Source organism: Heptranchias perlo, chromosome 1 (assembly GCF_035084215.1).
Source record: "Heptranchias perlo isolate sHepPer1 chromosome 1, sHepPer1.hap1, whole genome shotgun sequence".
In the NCBI taxonomy this organism is placed as follows: domain Eukaryota; kingdom Metazoa; phylum Chordata; class Chondrichthyes; order Hexanchiformes; family Hexanchidae; genus Heptranchias; species Heptranchias perlo.
The window spans coordinates 123,799,455-123,815,616 of NC_090325.1; the positions used below are offsets into that span (position 1 = coordinate 123,799,455).

General features: G+C 41.5%; 1 protein-coding gene across 1 annotated transcript; it reads left to right on the top strand.

Moving 5' to 3' along the window:
* Positions 1-7,245: 7,245 nt before the first annotated feature.
* LOC137342814 (fatty acid-binding protein, intestinal-like) lies at positions 7,246-15,156 on the top strand. The gene is made up of 4 exons (XM_068007029.1): positions 7,246-7,349; positions 13,345-13,517; positions 13,758-13,865; positions 14,801-15,156. Exons 1-4 carry the CDS (start codon positions 7,283-7,285, stop codon positions 14,849-14,851), a joined length of 399 nt encoding a protein of 132 aa, XP_067863130.1. The 5' UTR covers positions 7,246-7,282; the 3' UTR covers positions 14,852-15,156.
* Positions 15,157-16,162: the final 1,006 nt, after the last annotated feature.

Consider the following 16,162-nt stretch of genomic DNA (forward strand, 5'->3'; position numbering starts at 1 on the left):
AGTTCAAAACTCGAATACACTAACCATATCTCACAATCGATTCTCTCACTTAATGTCTGTCCAAGTCCCTCTCAAAATTACTGATGTTATCAGCTTTGATCATTTCCTTGGGCAATCCATTCCAAACAGTCACTTGCCTGTGTGCGGAATAGCTATATTGTTCTGGCCATTCACCTTCCCTTTTCTTAGCTACATTCATCTCATTCCCCAATTGTCAATCTCAGGGCCACAGTAAACAGTCTCTCACAATTCAACTTTCGTTACCCTAAGGATCTTGAATCCCTCTGTAAGATCTCCTCTCATTCTTATCTAATATAGATGAACTCACAAGGTAAAAATTGTTTCTGGACCTTTTTCGGGTGTATAACCGAAGGCGCACACCAACCCGGAGGTCCAAGTCCCACTTCAAATTGGGCTTCAGGCCTCATTTCAATTCTGCGGACAAGCTGCCTGCACCTGCCGAGCCTCCAGAGGCAATATCTGACACTGAATTTCATTTGCCATTTCCAAATGTTTCTACACCTGATCAGCCTGCTATTGATTGATTGCACCCTTTGTGCCCCTCCACCTTCTTAGTGTCATCAGCAAATTACCCCTCTGTTGCCCACATAGATTTTCTCTTGTTCCTATAGTGTTTCTTAACCATTGATATAAATTGACTTTATAATTCCTGCAATGTGTATTTAAAAGTAGATCACTTCTCCTCCAAGCTTTGTTCCTCTAACAATCCATTCTAGTCCAACTCCATGAACTGCCTCCTCATTCCCCCAAATTAAAAGTTTCTATTATAGTCTCCTTATCCATGGTAAGTCTGAACCAAATCCAGTTAGTTTATGGTCACTGTATGCAAGATGTTCTCTAACCTCCGCTTGTTCCAATCATCTGTGGTTTGTTGTACAAAACCAGATCCAGAGTCTCCTGAATCTGTTTCATGCTACAACTGATCTCCAAGTGCTTGATGCTAATACAAGATACAAAAAGTAGAATATGTTCAATTTCCCAGTATAATTGTATCCAGACGAGTAACAATTCCTGTCCTTAAGTGACAAAAAAATCTATTGATTAAAAACAGTCCACCACTTCTGTAGCAGATTAAATATTGTGACTCTCCATGGAAAATAGAAAACATTGTAATTCTATGTGGTTGTATTACAATCTGATTCATCCAGGTACAAATTCTAAAAGAAAGCTAGTTGTTTAAACAACACTGCTGTGCTATTTGCAATGAGGCCGTAGTACCAAAGGCCCCACTGTAAGGAGTTGTCTACTAAAATTAGCATGTGGCTAAAATGCTGTCGCCATAGCCACACCTGTGTCTAGTCAGCAATTTCTATTGGACAACATTGTCCTTGAGTCAGTTCTAATCAAATGCCTGAGATCAGGTTACCTGTCCAATCTCCTCACCAGATGGTCTGCGCTACCAAGGGTAAGAGGACAAAAATAATTGGATAGTGTTTTTTTAAAACAAGGCCTGCAAGCACAATACCACAAAGAATAGCTCCTCCGAGAATTAATTCACTGTAATACTAGTTGAAAAGTACATGAATTTTGACTGAAGTTTGCATTATCTAGTGTCTACACTTTACCTGAATAAAACATACTTCTCAATTATTACATAATGGTAGTGTAATTTCTTTCTTCGCTGCTATCTTCTGTCTCATCACCAGAAGATGCTGACTACAGCGGAGAGAAGGTTTATCTGGTGTCAACTAGTGATTTGTTGGCATGTTGAGATCAGCTAACTCAGTACAGACTGAACCTGGGACTTTGCTGGGTCTGTATGACTCAGTTCCACACTGGCAACAAATTTATTAACTGAGCCAAAGTCTTAGCTAACTTTGCAAATTGTACGTTATGTGATTGCTAAAGTGACAAAGTACAGAGGTAAAGCCAGGTTATCAGATTTAGTTCCATTTAGTATTTCATGTATGATACCTGCTACATGCCAAAACCTAAACTAGAAAGTGCCTAAACAACATAAAACCCTAAGTTTTTATCAGGGATATCATCAGGACACTGAGATTAGTGATGTGGAATATATACCTGCTTCCAAGTGATCTATAACTGTTTATTTTTATCTTAGACCCTTCAATTCTCAGTGCATTGGAGATATCTGTGTCCTGTTGCCCTATGCTGGAAGACAATTCACCTTCAAGAAACAAGCCTTTTGAAAACAAATCTGAGCTAAAACAGCTGTATTAGATTAAACGTGATCTTTACTGATGAATGCAAATACACAAGTTTGAAGAAAGCATTTTAAAATATATTGTTTTTTATTCAATTCTCTCCTTTGCTCTAAAGCTGATGACCAATCACATTGCATCTGCAAAATGAGTAAGTTTCTTATACAGGATATTATAATTTTTATATTTGTGAAATTTGCAGAACAAAAGGACATTTCCTAATTTTCTCCGCACACAAAAAAATTGTAGAATTGCAACTGACAATTCATTTAAGCAAAATGCTAATTAACCTGCAATGGTTGAAGGAGGAACTGCTTGGAGCTTATATTATCAACCAAGTCATCGATATCATTTAATTAACTTATCAACAAATAGATGTTCTGGAGGAGCACGCATCTTTCTTCTTTATCACAATTTTGTGAGCGTATCACACCGTGTGTCACATTCTTTCCAATCACCCGAATCTGTGTACTATCTACAGCCAAAAGAATTCATTTTTAAACCTCCATCTAAACTGTTCTAAGCTGGTTGCTAGGAGGCATGTGACAACAGCCACAGCATAACTTTCTTTCTTTCCAACGCTTGTTCTGCACTCAGCATTTTATTGCAGCAGTGTGCATGGTATCCAATATTTAACAAGTAAATCTCAAGATTAATTCTAGTACATGCCCACAGTTCCTTTATTTCACCCATAGTAGTCCCTTTACTGCACTTTACCACTTCTCTTTAGTACACTGCCAATATAATCCTTCTATTATACGCTTCAGTATGCAATTAGTTAATCCCCTTAATGCACCTCAAGTATGGTCTTGTACATCTCCACTAAAATCCCTCATCATACCTTTACTACAGTCACTCTAGTAAGCCAACAGTGTACTATTAGTACAGTCCCTATAGTATGTCAATGCTATAATACTTCTGGTACAATATAATACATTTTGTCAGTTATAATCCCTCTAGTTTACTTCGAATATAGTTTCTGTTGTATACCACCTGCATAATTCTTCAAGCATATCACCAGTGAATCACAGGAATGTCCAATTTTCTTTGACTTTATGGGCTGCTTAGTTGTGTACCACGGAGCCTCCCAGACTACATAAAGTTTAAATGAACTATTAAATCTCCTGTGGCAATGCTCATGGATAATCCAGGGTCTGGAGCATGTTAACTTAACCTGTCCCTTTAAGGCTATTGCACTAATTAGGCAAAGCCAGATAATTGTAGCTGATTGTAAACCGCTTAGGTCATTCACCAAGCAAGTACATTTTGCAGTACATTTTAGGCTCCAGGTCAATGACTGGCTTCCTTTAAGATTGTTACAGATGCAAAACAGTGTGACACTTTAAATTGTGCCACGTGCACGCGCCACACGCACACACACACACAAATCTTCCATTGTGCTGCTCATGGTAAATTAGAGGTTATGCTGTTTAAAAGTTCAAGAATATTATATCAAACAAAACACAATGTGCTAGAAATTCAGGAGCACCCAGATTTGCCGCTCCCTCCCTTCCCCCCCACCCCACCTCCCCCACACACATGCAGAATAACTATCCTGCACACAAGTGGTGAGATCTGAAGAGGCCTAGATATTGGGCCTCGGACTTCATTGACATAGAGACGATGCTGCAGGAGGAGGCCACGCAGGTAAATGATCGGTGGCCAGGGGTAGGATCACGGGCCTCAGAGGGGTGGGAGTGATCTGTGGCTGGGAGGGGAGTGATCGAGATTCATGGAGCTGGGGCAGAGGGCGGTCAGGGAGCCTGGTGTTCGGGCAGGGAGGGAGGGAAGTCAGGGGTTGGGGAGCCTGGAGGTCGGGTCGGTGGGGGGAGAGAGATCGGAGGTCTGGGAGCCTGGAGATCAGGCTGGGGGCTGGGGGTGGGGGAGAGATCAGAGTCTGGGCCCAAGGCCCGGTGATCAGGGCCAGGAGAGGGAGATCAGGGGTTGGGAAGCCTAGAGGTTGGGGCCAGTGAGGAGAGGGAGATCAGAGGTTGGGGCCAAGGTGGGGAGGGAGGGAGATTGGAGGCCGGGACTAGGGCCAGGGCCTGGAGGTCAGGACCAGGGGGTTCGGGAGCGGTGGCAATTGGAATGGTGCTTTACAAGTAAGTAACTCACCTTTATTTTGCAGGCGTTCTTTAGGGCCGGTTTCCCTGAGTACAGCCCGCAATGGCGCTGATTGTCTCAGGGCAAACCGATATTGCAGCGGGGACCTGAAGCAGGCATTAGGCCCCTTATTTGCATATGCAAAAGGCCTAGCACCTGCTTCAGGCGTGGGTAAAGGATGCCTCTTGTTTTCTTACTCAATATGATGGGCGGCACAATTCTGGTCACAAGTGTGCACACGCCATTCTGGGGCCCTAGGAGTCCGTGTAACGCCTGAAAAACAGGCCCAATTTCTAGACCATTGCCTTACCTTGCTGCTAAAATGAAGATGTTTAACCCTTTAACATTACAAAGTCACTGCCTAATTGATGTTGAATATTGATCACTGGGTGAGTTCGTACAAAAGCCATTAAAAGACTAGAGACCTTGTAGCTGCAGTATTTTCTGTTTTTGTAAAATTTGTCCATACACCTTTGTTTCTTTATCTCCCCCCCCCCCCCCAATATAGAATACAAAGATTTGCCTTAGACAGTGTGTGAGATATGATTCAAGTTTGAAGAATGTGAAAAGGTTTTATTCATATACACATACACATTCCCAATGATTTGTATATACCTTAATGGGCCAGTGCAAACAAATGTTGTTGTCTGATTAAACATTTCTCCACCAATGAGGCAACAATGGTGAGCACAGACCTCCAGCCCCACAATATTTAATTGAGGTAATCCAGCAAGCATGAATCATAAGCACACACAGAAACTGAATTGCCTGGGCCTTGTGGGCTGAACTACCAACTACTTACATAGTGCCTTTAACATAGTGAAACGCCTTAAGGTGTTATGGTTGTGCGGAGGAGAAGGGAAGGAAGAAAACAAACACCAATCAAGAAGTGCAAGAAGGAGGTTAGGGAGGTGATCGAAGGCATGGTCAAAGAAGTAGGTTTTGAATAAATTTTTGAAAGTGAGGAGAAATGTAACAAGGCAGAGGTGTTTAGGAAGAGAATCCAAGAATGTGGGTCCTTGATGGCTGAAGTCTTGGTCATTGATAGTGGAGCAGAAGGAGGAGGAACACTTCACAGATGTTTAAGCTAAGACAAAGTGAACAGTGTAAGCTGGAACTTAGGGTTGGAGGAGGTTGCAGAGATAGGGTGGAGAGAAGCCATGGAGGGATTTGCAAACAAGAACTTTGAATTCAATGCACTAGGGAACAGGAAGCCAAGGCTGAATTGATGAATGAGTGCAATTTAGTTTGGGATGGGGTGTAGGTGGCAGAGTTCTGGATGACTTAGAGTTAGTATAGGAAGGAATAGGACAGCATTAGGAAAGAAGAGCTTGGAGATGAAAAAGAGTTTCAGTGACGGTGGGCGTGAGATTGGAATGGAATGATCCTTAGATGAAAATCTTGCTGATGTTTTGGATGTGGAGTTTGAAGTTCAGCTCAGGATTGAGCAGGACACCGTGGGTCAGCTTGAGTGAACAGTCAAAAAGGGGGGGGGGGGGGCAGTGGAATCAGGGATGAGGGCATAGAGTTTGTGATGATGATCAAACAGGATAGTTTCAATTTTACCAATGTTCACCTGGAGGAAGTTTTGGCTAATCCAAACCTTGATGTCTGACAGATGATCAGAAAACACAGTGCTGATCATGGCAGTTGTAATAATTAATTTTCAAGATGGCAGGGGGACTAGCTTCCCATTCACTCGAAGTGATGGAAATAATTAATATTTATTACTGGCTTGTTATAAAAGCTTGTTCTTCTCCAAAACTACTATTCTATAGTGAAAGCTTTGCACTTGATCTGAGGCGTCAGAAGCTGCCTGGAAGGTGTAGCTACACTAACATTACACTATATCTTCAATTCTCTTCTTTCAAACATTTAGCTCCATAATGTAGCAATGAGACAGAACTCCAAAACAGCTAAGCACCCAAGCTATGGTCATCTAAGTCTCAGTTAAAGGACTCTGAAAGAAAGAATCTTAAAAATTTCAAAATACTTTGTTATTTTGGTCTCTGAAAACAGTTTAAAGTATTGGTGAAAGTTAAGTACTATATTGCTGATAGTGGGCATCACATACATTTTTCCAGAGTGTAGCTCAAGAAATGGTTAATTGTTAATCCTGTTAATCAAGCTAACACATTCACTCCATGCACAAAAGGTATAAGTTTCAGCTCAGCTCCTAGGAGGCACGGGCCCGACTACACAAAAAATACCTGGTTGCTGTGAGCACAATCAAAGGTAATGCTGGGAGAAGTCTGGATTCTCCAATTGAAATATTCCACCTTATGTGCGAAGTGTGTGCCACTTAATAATTAACAACGTATTAGGTAAAACATCCAATAACTTGTAACTGATAAATTAGTTTTACCACACATGACATAATCACAACTATAGCAAATACATGTACCTAATTCATAAAGGGCACCACATTTGTAGTCTGTTCCTGTCTGTCTAGAAGTAATAGTGCCAGCTAGGCAAGAACATGCAGCTGTAGCCTGCTCAGCACACCATGCTTATGTCGGACAGCCAGGGTGAGATGGTTGAGAATATTATTTCACTTTTCATTCATTTAATTAAAAAAATATTTAAAATTATATAAGCCTAGAAATTATGCTGTGTGATATTAGCAGAATAATGCTTAACATGTTGGTAGGAAATTTCTTCATCTGTTATTTTAACAGCGGCATTAACAAGTATATTAGTTTAAAATAAATGTGCCAGTATTTCTGCAGAATTGCAAAATAAGACTTCTTTTTAGAGAAAAAAAAGAGAACTATGACTCAATTCAATCAAGTCCTACCACTTAGACTTTTAATGCACTAAAATAATACCTCACTATAATGTCCTTGGAGGGAGTCACATGCAGCAATTGAACTTTACGCAGACACACCAAGATCACACTGATAAAACCCTGGTTTTGATTATTCTGCAAGCTTTAAAAGCTGAGATTGGAGAAGAGATTCTGTCACTGGTTGGAGGAGTTCACTCTAGTTATAACAATGGCATTCAATGGTACCTGGAAGGTTGATAGAAATGAAAATTATGACAAGTTTATGGAACAGATGGGTAAGTGTGAACATAAGAAGGTAAAAGAATATCTAATTGAGTAGAATGAGCCTATACTGTCTGGAGTTTAGAAGAATCATAGAATCATAGAAAGTTATGGCACAGAAGGAGGCCATTCAGCCCATCGTGTCCGTGCCGGCCGAAAAAGAGCTATGCAGCTTAATCCCACTTTCCAGCACTTTGTCCGTAGCCCTGTAGGTTATGGCATTTCAAGTGCACATCCAAGTACTTTTTAAATGAGTTGAGGGTTTCTGCCTCTACCACCCTTTCTGTAAGTGAGTTCCAGACCCCCACCACCCTCTGGGTGAAGAAAATTCTCCTCATCTCCCCTCTAATCCTCCGACCAATTACTTTAAATCTATGCCCCCTCATCACTGACCCCTCTGCTAAGGGAAATAGGTCCTCCCTATCCACTTTATCTAGTCCCGTCATAATTTTATATACCTCAATTAAATCTCCCCTCAGCCTCCTTTGTTCCAAAGAAAACAACCCCAGCCTATCCAATCTTTTCTCATACCTAAAATTCTCCAGCCCTGGCAACATCCTCATAAATCTCCTCTGTACCCTCTCTAGTGCAATCACATCTTTCCTGTAATGTGGTGACCAGAACTGTACGCAGTACTCAAGATGTGGCCTAACTAATGTTTTATACAGTTCTAGCATAATCTCCCCGCTCTTATATTCTATGCCTCAGCTAATAACGGAAAGAATCTCGTATGCCTTTTTAACTACCTTATCTACCTGTCCTGCTACCTTCAGGGATCTGTGGACATGCACTCCAAGGTCCCTTTGTTCCTCTACGCCTCTCAGTATCCTCCTATTTATTGTGTATTCCCTTGCCTTGTTTGCCCTCCCCAAATGCATTACATCACATTTCTCTGGATTGAATTCCATTTGCCACTTTCCTGCCCACCTGACCAGTCCATTGATATCTACTTGCAGTCTACAGCTTTCCTCCTCACTATCAACCACACGGCCAATTTTTGTATCATCTGCAAACTTCTTGATCAAGCCCCCCACATTCAAGTCCAAATCATTAATATATACCACAAAAAGAAAGGGACCTAGTACTGAGCCTTGCAGGACCCCACTGGAAACAGCATTCCATTCGCAAAAACACCCGTCAACCATTACCCTTTGCTTCCTGCCACCCAGCCAATTTTGGATCCAACTAGCCAGTTTCCCTTGGATCCCATGGGTTTGTACGTTTTTGACCAGTCTGCCATGTGGGACCTTGTCAAAAGCTTTGCTAAAATCCATGTACACTACATCCAAAGCATTACCCTCAGCGTCCCTCCTCGCACCCGTGATATGCTCCTCCCACACTATGTGGGAATTCATGGACACTACAGGTGTCCCTGGCGGCCATGTGTGCAGGAAGTGTGTCCAGCTACAGCTACTGGCTAACCGCATTTCGGAGCTGGAGCTGCGGGTGGATTCACCGTGGAGCATCTGCGATGCTGAGATTATCGTGGATAGCACGTTCAGTGAGGTGGTCACGCCGCAGGTAAAGATTACGCAGGCAGAAAGGAAATGGGTGACCGCCAGGCAGAGTAAAAGGACTAGGCAGGTAGAGCAGGAGTCCCCTGGGGCCATCTCCCTCTCAAACAGATATATCGCTTTGGATACAGTTGGGGGAGATGGCTTATCAGGGGAAAGCAACAAGAGCCAGGTTCGTGGCACCACGGGTGGCTCTGCTGCACAGGAGGGGAGGAATAGGAGTGGCAGGGCTATATTGATAGGGGATTCAATTGTAAGGGGAAAGATAGGCATTTCTGCGGCCGTAAACGTGACTCCAGGATGGTATGTTGCCTCCGTGGTGCTAGGGTCAAGGATATCACAGAGCGGCTGCACGGCATTCTGGAGGGGAACGGTGAACAGCCAGTAGTCTTGGTCCTTTTCGGTAACAACGACATAGATAAAAAAAGGGATGAGGTCCTGCAAGGTGAATTTAAGGAGTTAGAAGATAAATTAAAAAGCAGGACCTCAAAGGTAGTGATCTCAGGATTACAACCAGTGCCACGTGCTAGTGAGTATAGGAACAGGAGAATAGACCAGATGAATGCGTGGTTGCAGGGATGGTGTAGGAAGGAGGGATTTAGATTTCTGGGACATTGGGACAAGTTCTGGGGAAGGTGGGACCTGTACAAGCGGGACGGGTTACACCCGAGCAGGACCGGGACCGATGCCCTCGCGCGGGTGTTTGCTAGTGCTATTGAGGAAGGTTTAAACTAGAATGGCAGGGGGATGGGAACCTGAGCAGGGAGAGAGAGAAGGGGGAAACAAGGATAGAAACAAAAGACAGAAAGGTAAGAAGCAATAGTGGAAGGCAGAGAAAACAAGAGCAAAAAACAAATAGGGCCATATTGCAAAATAAAACTAAGATGACTAGCAATCTTAAAAAGACAAGTCTAAAGGCATTGTGTCTTAATGCGCGGAGCATTCGCAATAAGCTAGATGAATTAACAGCGCTGATAGATATTAACGGTTATGATGTAGTTTCGATTACAGAGATATGGCTGCAGGGTGACCAGGGATGAGAACTGAACATCCAGGGGTATTCAATATTTAGGGAGGACAGGCAAAAAGGGAAAGGAGATGGGGTAGCGTTGTTAGTAAAGGAGGAAATCAATGCAATAGTGAGGAAGGATATTGGCTGGGAAAATCACGATGTGGAATCTGTATGGTTGGAGCTAAGAAATACCAAGGGGCAGAAAACGTTGGTGGGGGTTGTCCATAGGCTCCCAAACAGTAGTGGAGATGTAGGGGAGGGCATTAAACAGAAAATTAGAGATGCATGCAAGAAGGGTACAACTATAATCATGGGTGACTTTAATGTACATATAGATTGGTCAAACCAAATTAGTAATAATACAGTGGGGGAGGAATTCCTGGAGTGTGTACGTGATGGTTTTCTAGATCAATACATTGAGGAACCAACTAGAGAACAGGTGATCCTAGACTGGGTATTGTGCAATGAGAAAGGATTAATTAACAATCTTGTTGTGCTGGGTCCCTTAGGGAAGAGCTACCATAACATGATTGAATTCCTCATTAAGATGGAGAGTGAAGTAGTTGAATCCGAAACTAGGGTCCTGAATCTAAATAAAGGAAATTACGAAAGTATGAGGTGCGAGTTGGCTATGATAGATTGGGAAACTTTACTAAAAAGGATGACGGTGGATAGGCAATGGTTAATATTAAAAGAACGTATGCAGGAATTACAACAATTATTCATTCCTGTCTGGCGCAAAAATAAAACAGGAAAGGTGGCTCAACCGTGGCTTACAAAAGAAATTAGAGATAGTATTAGATCCAAAGAGGAGACATATAAAATTGCCAGAAAAAGCGGCAAGCCTGAGGATTGGGAGCAGTTCAGAATTCAGCAAAAGAGGACAAAGAGATTGATTAAGAGGGGAAAAATAAAGAATGAGAGTAAACTAGCAGGGAACATAAAAACTGACTGTAAAAGCTTCTATAAATATGTCAAGAGAAACAGATTAGTGAAAACAAATGTAGGTCCCTTACAGTCAGAAATGGGGGAAATTATAATGGGGAACAAAGAAATGGCAGAACAATTAAACATATACTTTGGTTCTGTCTTCACAAAGGAGGACACAAATAACCGCCCAGAAATGTTAGGGAACCAAGGGTCTAATGAGAGGGAGGAACTGAAGGAAACCAGAAATAGTAAGAAAATAGTGCTAGGGAAATTAATGGGGCTAAAAGCTAACAAATCCCCAGGGCCTGATAATCTACATCCCAGAGTACTAAAGGAAGTGGCCCTGGAAATAATGGATGCATTGGTGATCATCTTCCAAAACTCTATAGACTCTGGAACAGTTCCTATAGATTGGAGGGTGGCAAATGTAATCCCACTATTTAAAAAAGGGGGGAGAGAAAAAACAGGGAATTACAGACCAGTTAGCCTAACATCTAAATGTCATTTAGAACCGAGGTGAGGAGAAATTTCTTCACTCAGAGGGTGGTGAACCTGTGGAATTCTCTACCACAGAAGGCAGTGGAGGCCAAGTCATTAGGTGTATTCAAGAAGGATATAGATATATTTCTTAATGCTAAAGGGATCAAGGGATATGGGGAAGAAGTGGGAACAGGGTACTGAGTTAGATGATCAGCCATGATCATTTTGAATGGCGGAGCAGGCCCGAAGGGCCGAATGGCCTACCCTTGCTCCTATTTTCTATGTTTCTGTTTGTTACCTGCTCAAAAAATTCAATCAAATTAGTCAGACACGACCTTCCCTTAACAAATCCATGCTGACTGTTCTTGATTAACCTGTGCCTTTCTAAATGACGATTTATCCTGTCCCTCAGAATCGATTCCAATAATTTGTCCACCACCGAGGTCAGACTGACTGGCCTATAATTACTCGGTCTATCTCTTTCTCCCTTTTTAAACAACGGTACGACATTAGCAGTCCTCCAATCCTCCGGCACCACGCCTGTAGCCAGGGAGGATTGGAAAATGATGGTCAGAGTCTCTGCTATTTCCTCCCTTGCTTCTTTTAACAGCCTGGGATACATTTCATCCAGGCCTGGTGATTTATCCACTTTCAAAGATGCTAAACCCCTTAATACTTCCTCTCTCACTATGTTTATCCCATCCAATATTTCACACTCCTCCTCCTTAACTACAATCTCTGCATCGTCCCCCTTTTTTATGAAAACAGACACAAAGTATTCGTTAAGCACCAGACCCACATCTTCCGCCTCCACACATAGGTTACCTTTTTGGTCTCTAAAAGGCCCTACTCTTTCCTTAGTTATGCTTTTGCTCTTTATGTATTTATAAATCATTTTTGAGTTTTCCTTAATTTTACTTGCCAGTATTTTTCATGCCCTCTCTTTGCTTTCCTAATTTCCTTCTTAATTTCACCCGTGCACTTTCTATACTCCACTAGAATGAGAGGTGATCTCATTGAAACATATAAGGGCTTGACAAGGTCGATGCTGAGGGGATGTTTCTCCTGGCTGGAGAGTCCAGAATTAGGGTGCATAGCTTCAGGATAAGGGGTTGGCCATTTAGGACGGAGATGAAGAGGAATTTCTTCACTCAGAGGGTAGTGAATCTGTGGAATTCTCTACCCCAGATTAGCTGTTGATGCTGAATCATTGCATATATTCAAGACTGAGATAGATAGATTTTTGGACTCAAGGGATATTGGGATCGGGTGGGAAAGTGGAGTTGAGGCCAAAGATCAGCCATGATCTTATTGAATGGCGGAGCAGTCTCGAGGGGCTGTATGGCCTACTCCTGCTCTTATTTCTTATGTTCTTATAGTTGTACATCCATAAACAGGTACGAGAATTAATGCATTAAATTTGCAAAGATTGTAAACTGTAGGAAATGTCACTAAAAGAGAAAACAAACTATTTTGTCAGTAAGAGCAAATAAAAGTATTTAATGGCTCATTGGCATTAGAAGAATATCTTATTCTGTTACTTGAAGTTATACACTATCAGATGAATATTTAAACCCTAATGTAACTATTTTTTTCTACTGCCATTAAAATGCTTCAGCAAGACTGTTTAAAATAACCCTAAATTTTAATGAGCTGACTCATGCCAAAAACAATCATGGATAAATTGGCTTATTCATTAGTAGTGTACAGAGGAACTTTGTGAGAAACCAATTTACAGCTGAACTTTTTTTCAAGTCATATATTGTGCCTGAATAAACTTGAATTCTAAAAGTTCAATGCCATGTTGTAAAGTAGTAACACAATTATTGTAAAATCTTCTTGTGCATTTTGGCTCCAAAAAGTAAAGATCTATTCCTATTAGAAGTAAATAATTTGGTTTTCTTCATGATTCCCAAAATATATTTCACCACTTCTCCTAATGTGAACTCTAAATATTAGTACTGTATATAATCATTATTACAATTGAGAAAGAAAACACTACAAATGTGTATTCAGAAACAACCTGCTTCTATTTCAATTTAATAACAGTACAATTCTCGCTTTAATCAACAGGGGTAAATGTTATGAAAAGAAAACTTGCAGGCCATGATAACCTGAAGCTTACAATCCAGCAAGACGGGAATAAGTTCAGCGTCAAGGAGTCCAGTACCTTCCGCACAAAAGACATTGAGTTCACACTGGGGGTAGCCTTCGACTACTCCCTGGCAGATGGAACAGAACTGAATGTAAGGATCAAAACATGTTTTATTGCTGCCGTACAGATTAATAAGATTCTCTGTGCAATTAATAAAATCTCTTGGAAAGAGCAGAAAGAATAATTTGAGTTGACTTGTGATCTTTCCTTTCTCAAAGTGACTTGCTTCTGCTTTGTGCAACCCTATAACGATTTTATTGCCTCAATCACATAAAATTGCTGGGAAAAAACGTTCATTTTGGGACTAATAGAAATTATTTCTTTGCTCTAGGGTTCATGGAACTGTGAGGGAGACAAACTTGTTGGAAAGTTCACTAGAAAGGACAATAGCAAGGAACTCCTGACGACAAGGGAAATTGTTGGTGGTGAACTTGTTCAGGTAAATTCATTGCCGATGTCTCTAATAGTAGAACAACCTGTGAATGTTTGACTAATTGCTGAGTGTATGATACCATAATATTTGTACTTACATGTAAACAGTGTCAACAATTAGCATTCCTTTTCAAAATCAGGTACAAAGAATTATCATTAACTTCAACATTCTTCTACTTTTTCCCGATTGCATTCAATTTTTGTAAGCATTTTGTTTCAACTCTTCAAGAAAGAACTTACATTTATATAGCACTTTTCACACCCTCGGGACATCCCAAAGCGCTTTACCACCATTGAATTAGTTTTGAAGTGTAATTACTGCTGTTTTGTTGGCAAATGCAACAGCCAATTTGCACACAGAAAGATACCACAAACAGCAATGAGATAAAGACCATTCTTTCAGTACTGCACTAGGATAAGTGTCACCTAGATTAAATCCAGAGTGCAACTTAAACCCACGACCTCATGACTCAAGCTGAGGTGACTAATTTAACATCACCAGTGATGCAAGGATCTATTTCCCTCCCAACAAATTGCTGTTGTAACCTTGGAGGGGGAGTGGGGGGGCGCGGGGTCAGTGAGACTTCCGCCAGCTAAATTCATGTGCTCCTGACACAAGTGCACTTCCCAGGGTCAGGGTCACATTAGTATGTTCGGTGGACTGAGTGTGATTCCCACCTCAGGGAAGACAGGGAAATTGCTGAGGCAGGCCTCAAGTGCTGATAGCAACATGATCAATTCCACTCACTTGGGACCTTTCAAATTTAAATGTTACAGCATATTTTAAAATATTTTCTGTAACTTGAAATGCAACATATTTTTGAACAAAAAATATTCTCTTTTGTCAGTGTTACCAAAAGCCTAGAACAGTTCAGCACACATTAGGCTTACTGTTGTGAAAAGTTACCTCGGGTACAATAACTTCTATGAAATCTCTTACAGACTTACTTGTACGAAGGAGTTAACGCCAAGAGATTCTTCAAAAAGGAATAGAGACCTGTCGTTGTGTCACCATCGTTAAAATGAATCTCTGAAAAGGTGCACCGTCTCCTGTCAGCTCTGCATCTTTTCCATTTTAAAAATCTATGCAGCTTGAATGTATTTGTAAAGATAAAAGATGCCCTTTTAGCCCCAGTAATTTCACTCTATCTATCTGGCCCACATAGTAACTCAGGCACAAAAATAGTTGGTATCTCAAAACCTGGTCAATCAGTTCAGAAGTTAGCAATGTCAATTAATGTGCTTCCATTAATTCACCTCACAAAGAGATGTAAGTGGTAAATTGTATGGGTTGAAATGAGTATGTTTATTTTCTAACTAGAAATAAAAGTTTTCTATGTTGCTAAAAGATGATGGTGATTGTTTTTCATTATCGTTTGAGGTGTTTTCATGTACCACAATTACAAATACTTCTCACAATATAGGTAAAATCTATGTAAGGATGCTTTCCACATCATGATCACACTGTTGCTTTAAACCACACATTCTTTTTCTTCATTTTTTGCATTTTCCTGCTGATATTACTCTGTACTCTGAGTATGGTCATTTTTGGGTGAAATTCCCCATTTAATAAACAATGGGCAAATGGCTGCTTTCCTTTTCTCTGCAATTAGAAGTTACTTAGACAACTAAGACCCCAAAATGGCGGGCAGGAAGCATGCGCCCATTTCCGGACATTAGGCCCTGTGCAGGGGCCTAATGCCATCACGGTCTGCACTTAGGGAAATCAGCCCTAGGAGTCATCTGCAACAAAGAAGATAAGTACATTACCTAAATGTAAGCACTCCTGCTCCTCCCAACACCACATTTGACCCCTACTCCAATCGCTGCTGCTCCTGACCTCTGATAAGGCCCCCGGGCCTCCCCTCTTGACCCCTGACCGATCCCACGCCTCCTCTCCTGACCCCTGATCCCAGACTCCTCTGCTGTCAACCGAACCCCAGACCCAGCTCCCGATCCCGGGCCAAGGTCCCAATCACCAACAACACTTTCCTGAGTTCCGCCTGCGATGCTAGCAGCAGCCCAAACTTGGCGTTCTCTTGACCAGTGGGCTCTTTATACTTTGTTGGGAACATTGGAATGAGGACCGAGGTATGAAATGAAGGAGAAAATGCTGGAAAAATACACTAGGCTTGAAAAGAGAACGAAAAGGCCAACAACAACAACAATAACAAATTGCATTTATATAGAGCCTTTAACGTAGTAAAACGTCCCAAGCCATTTCACAATAGTGTTATGAGTCACACAAGGAGGTATTAGGACAGGTGACCAAAAGCTTGGTCAAGGAGGAAGGTTTTAAGGAGC

Bases quoted from the DNA above. Each gene is read 5' to 3' on its own strand.
- LOC137342814 (XM_068007029.1), top strand. From the start codon at position 7,283: ATGGCATTCAATGGTACCTGGAAGGTTGATAGAAATGAAAATTATGAC. The intron at 7,350-13,344 runs GTAAGTGTGAAC...TTTAATCAACAG, and splicing joins CAAGTTTATGGAACAGATGG to GGGTAAATGTTATGAAAAGA. The intron at 13,866-14,800 runs GTAAATTCATTG...AATCTCTTACAG, and splicing joins TTGGTGGTGAACTTGTTCAG to ACTTACTTGTACGAAGGAGT.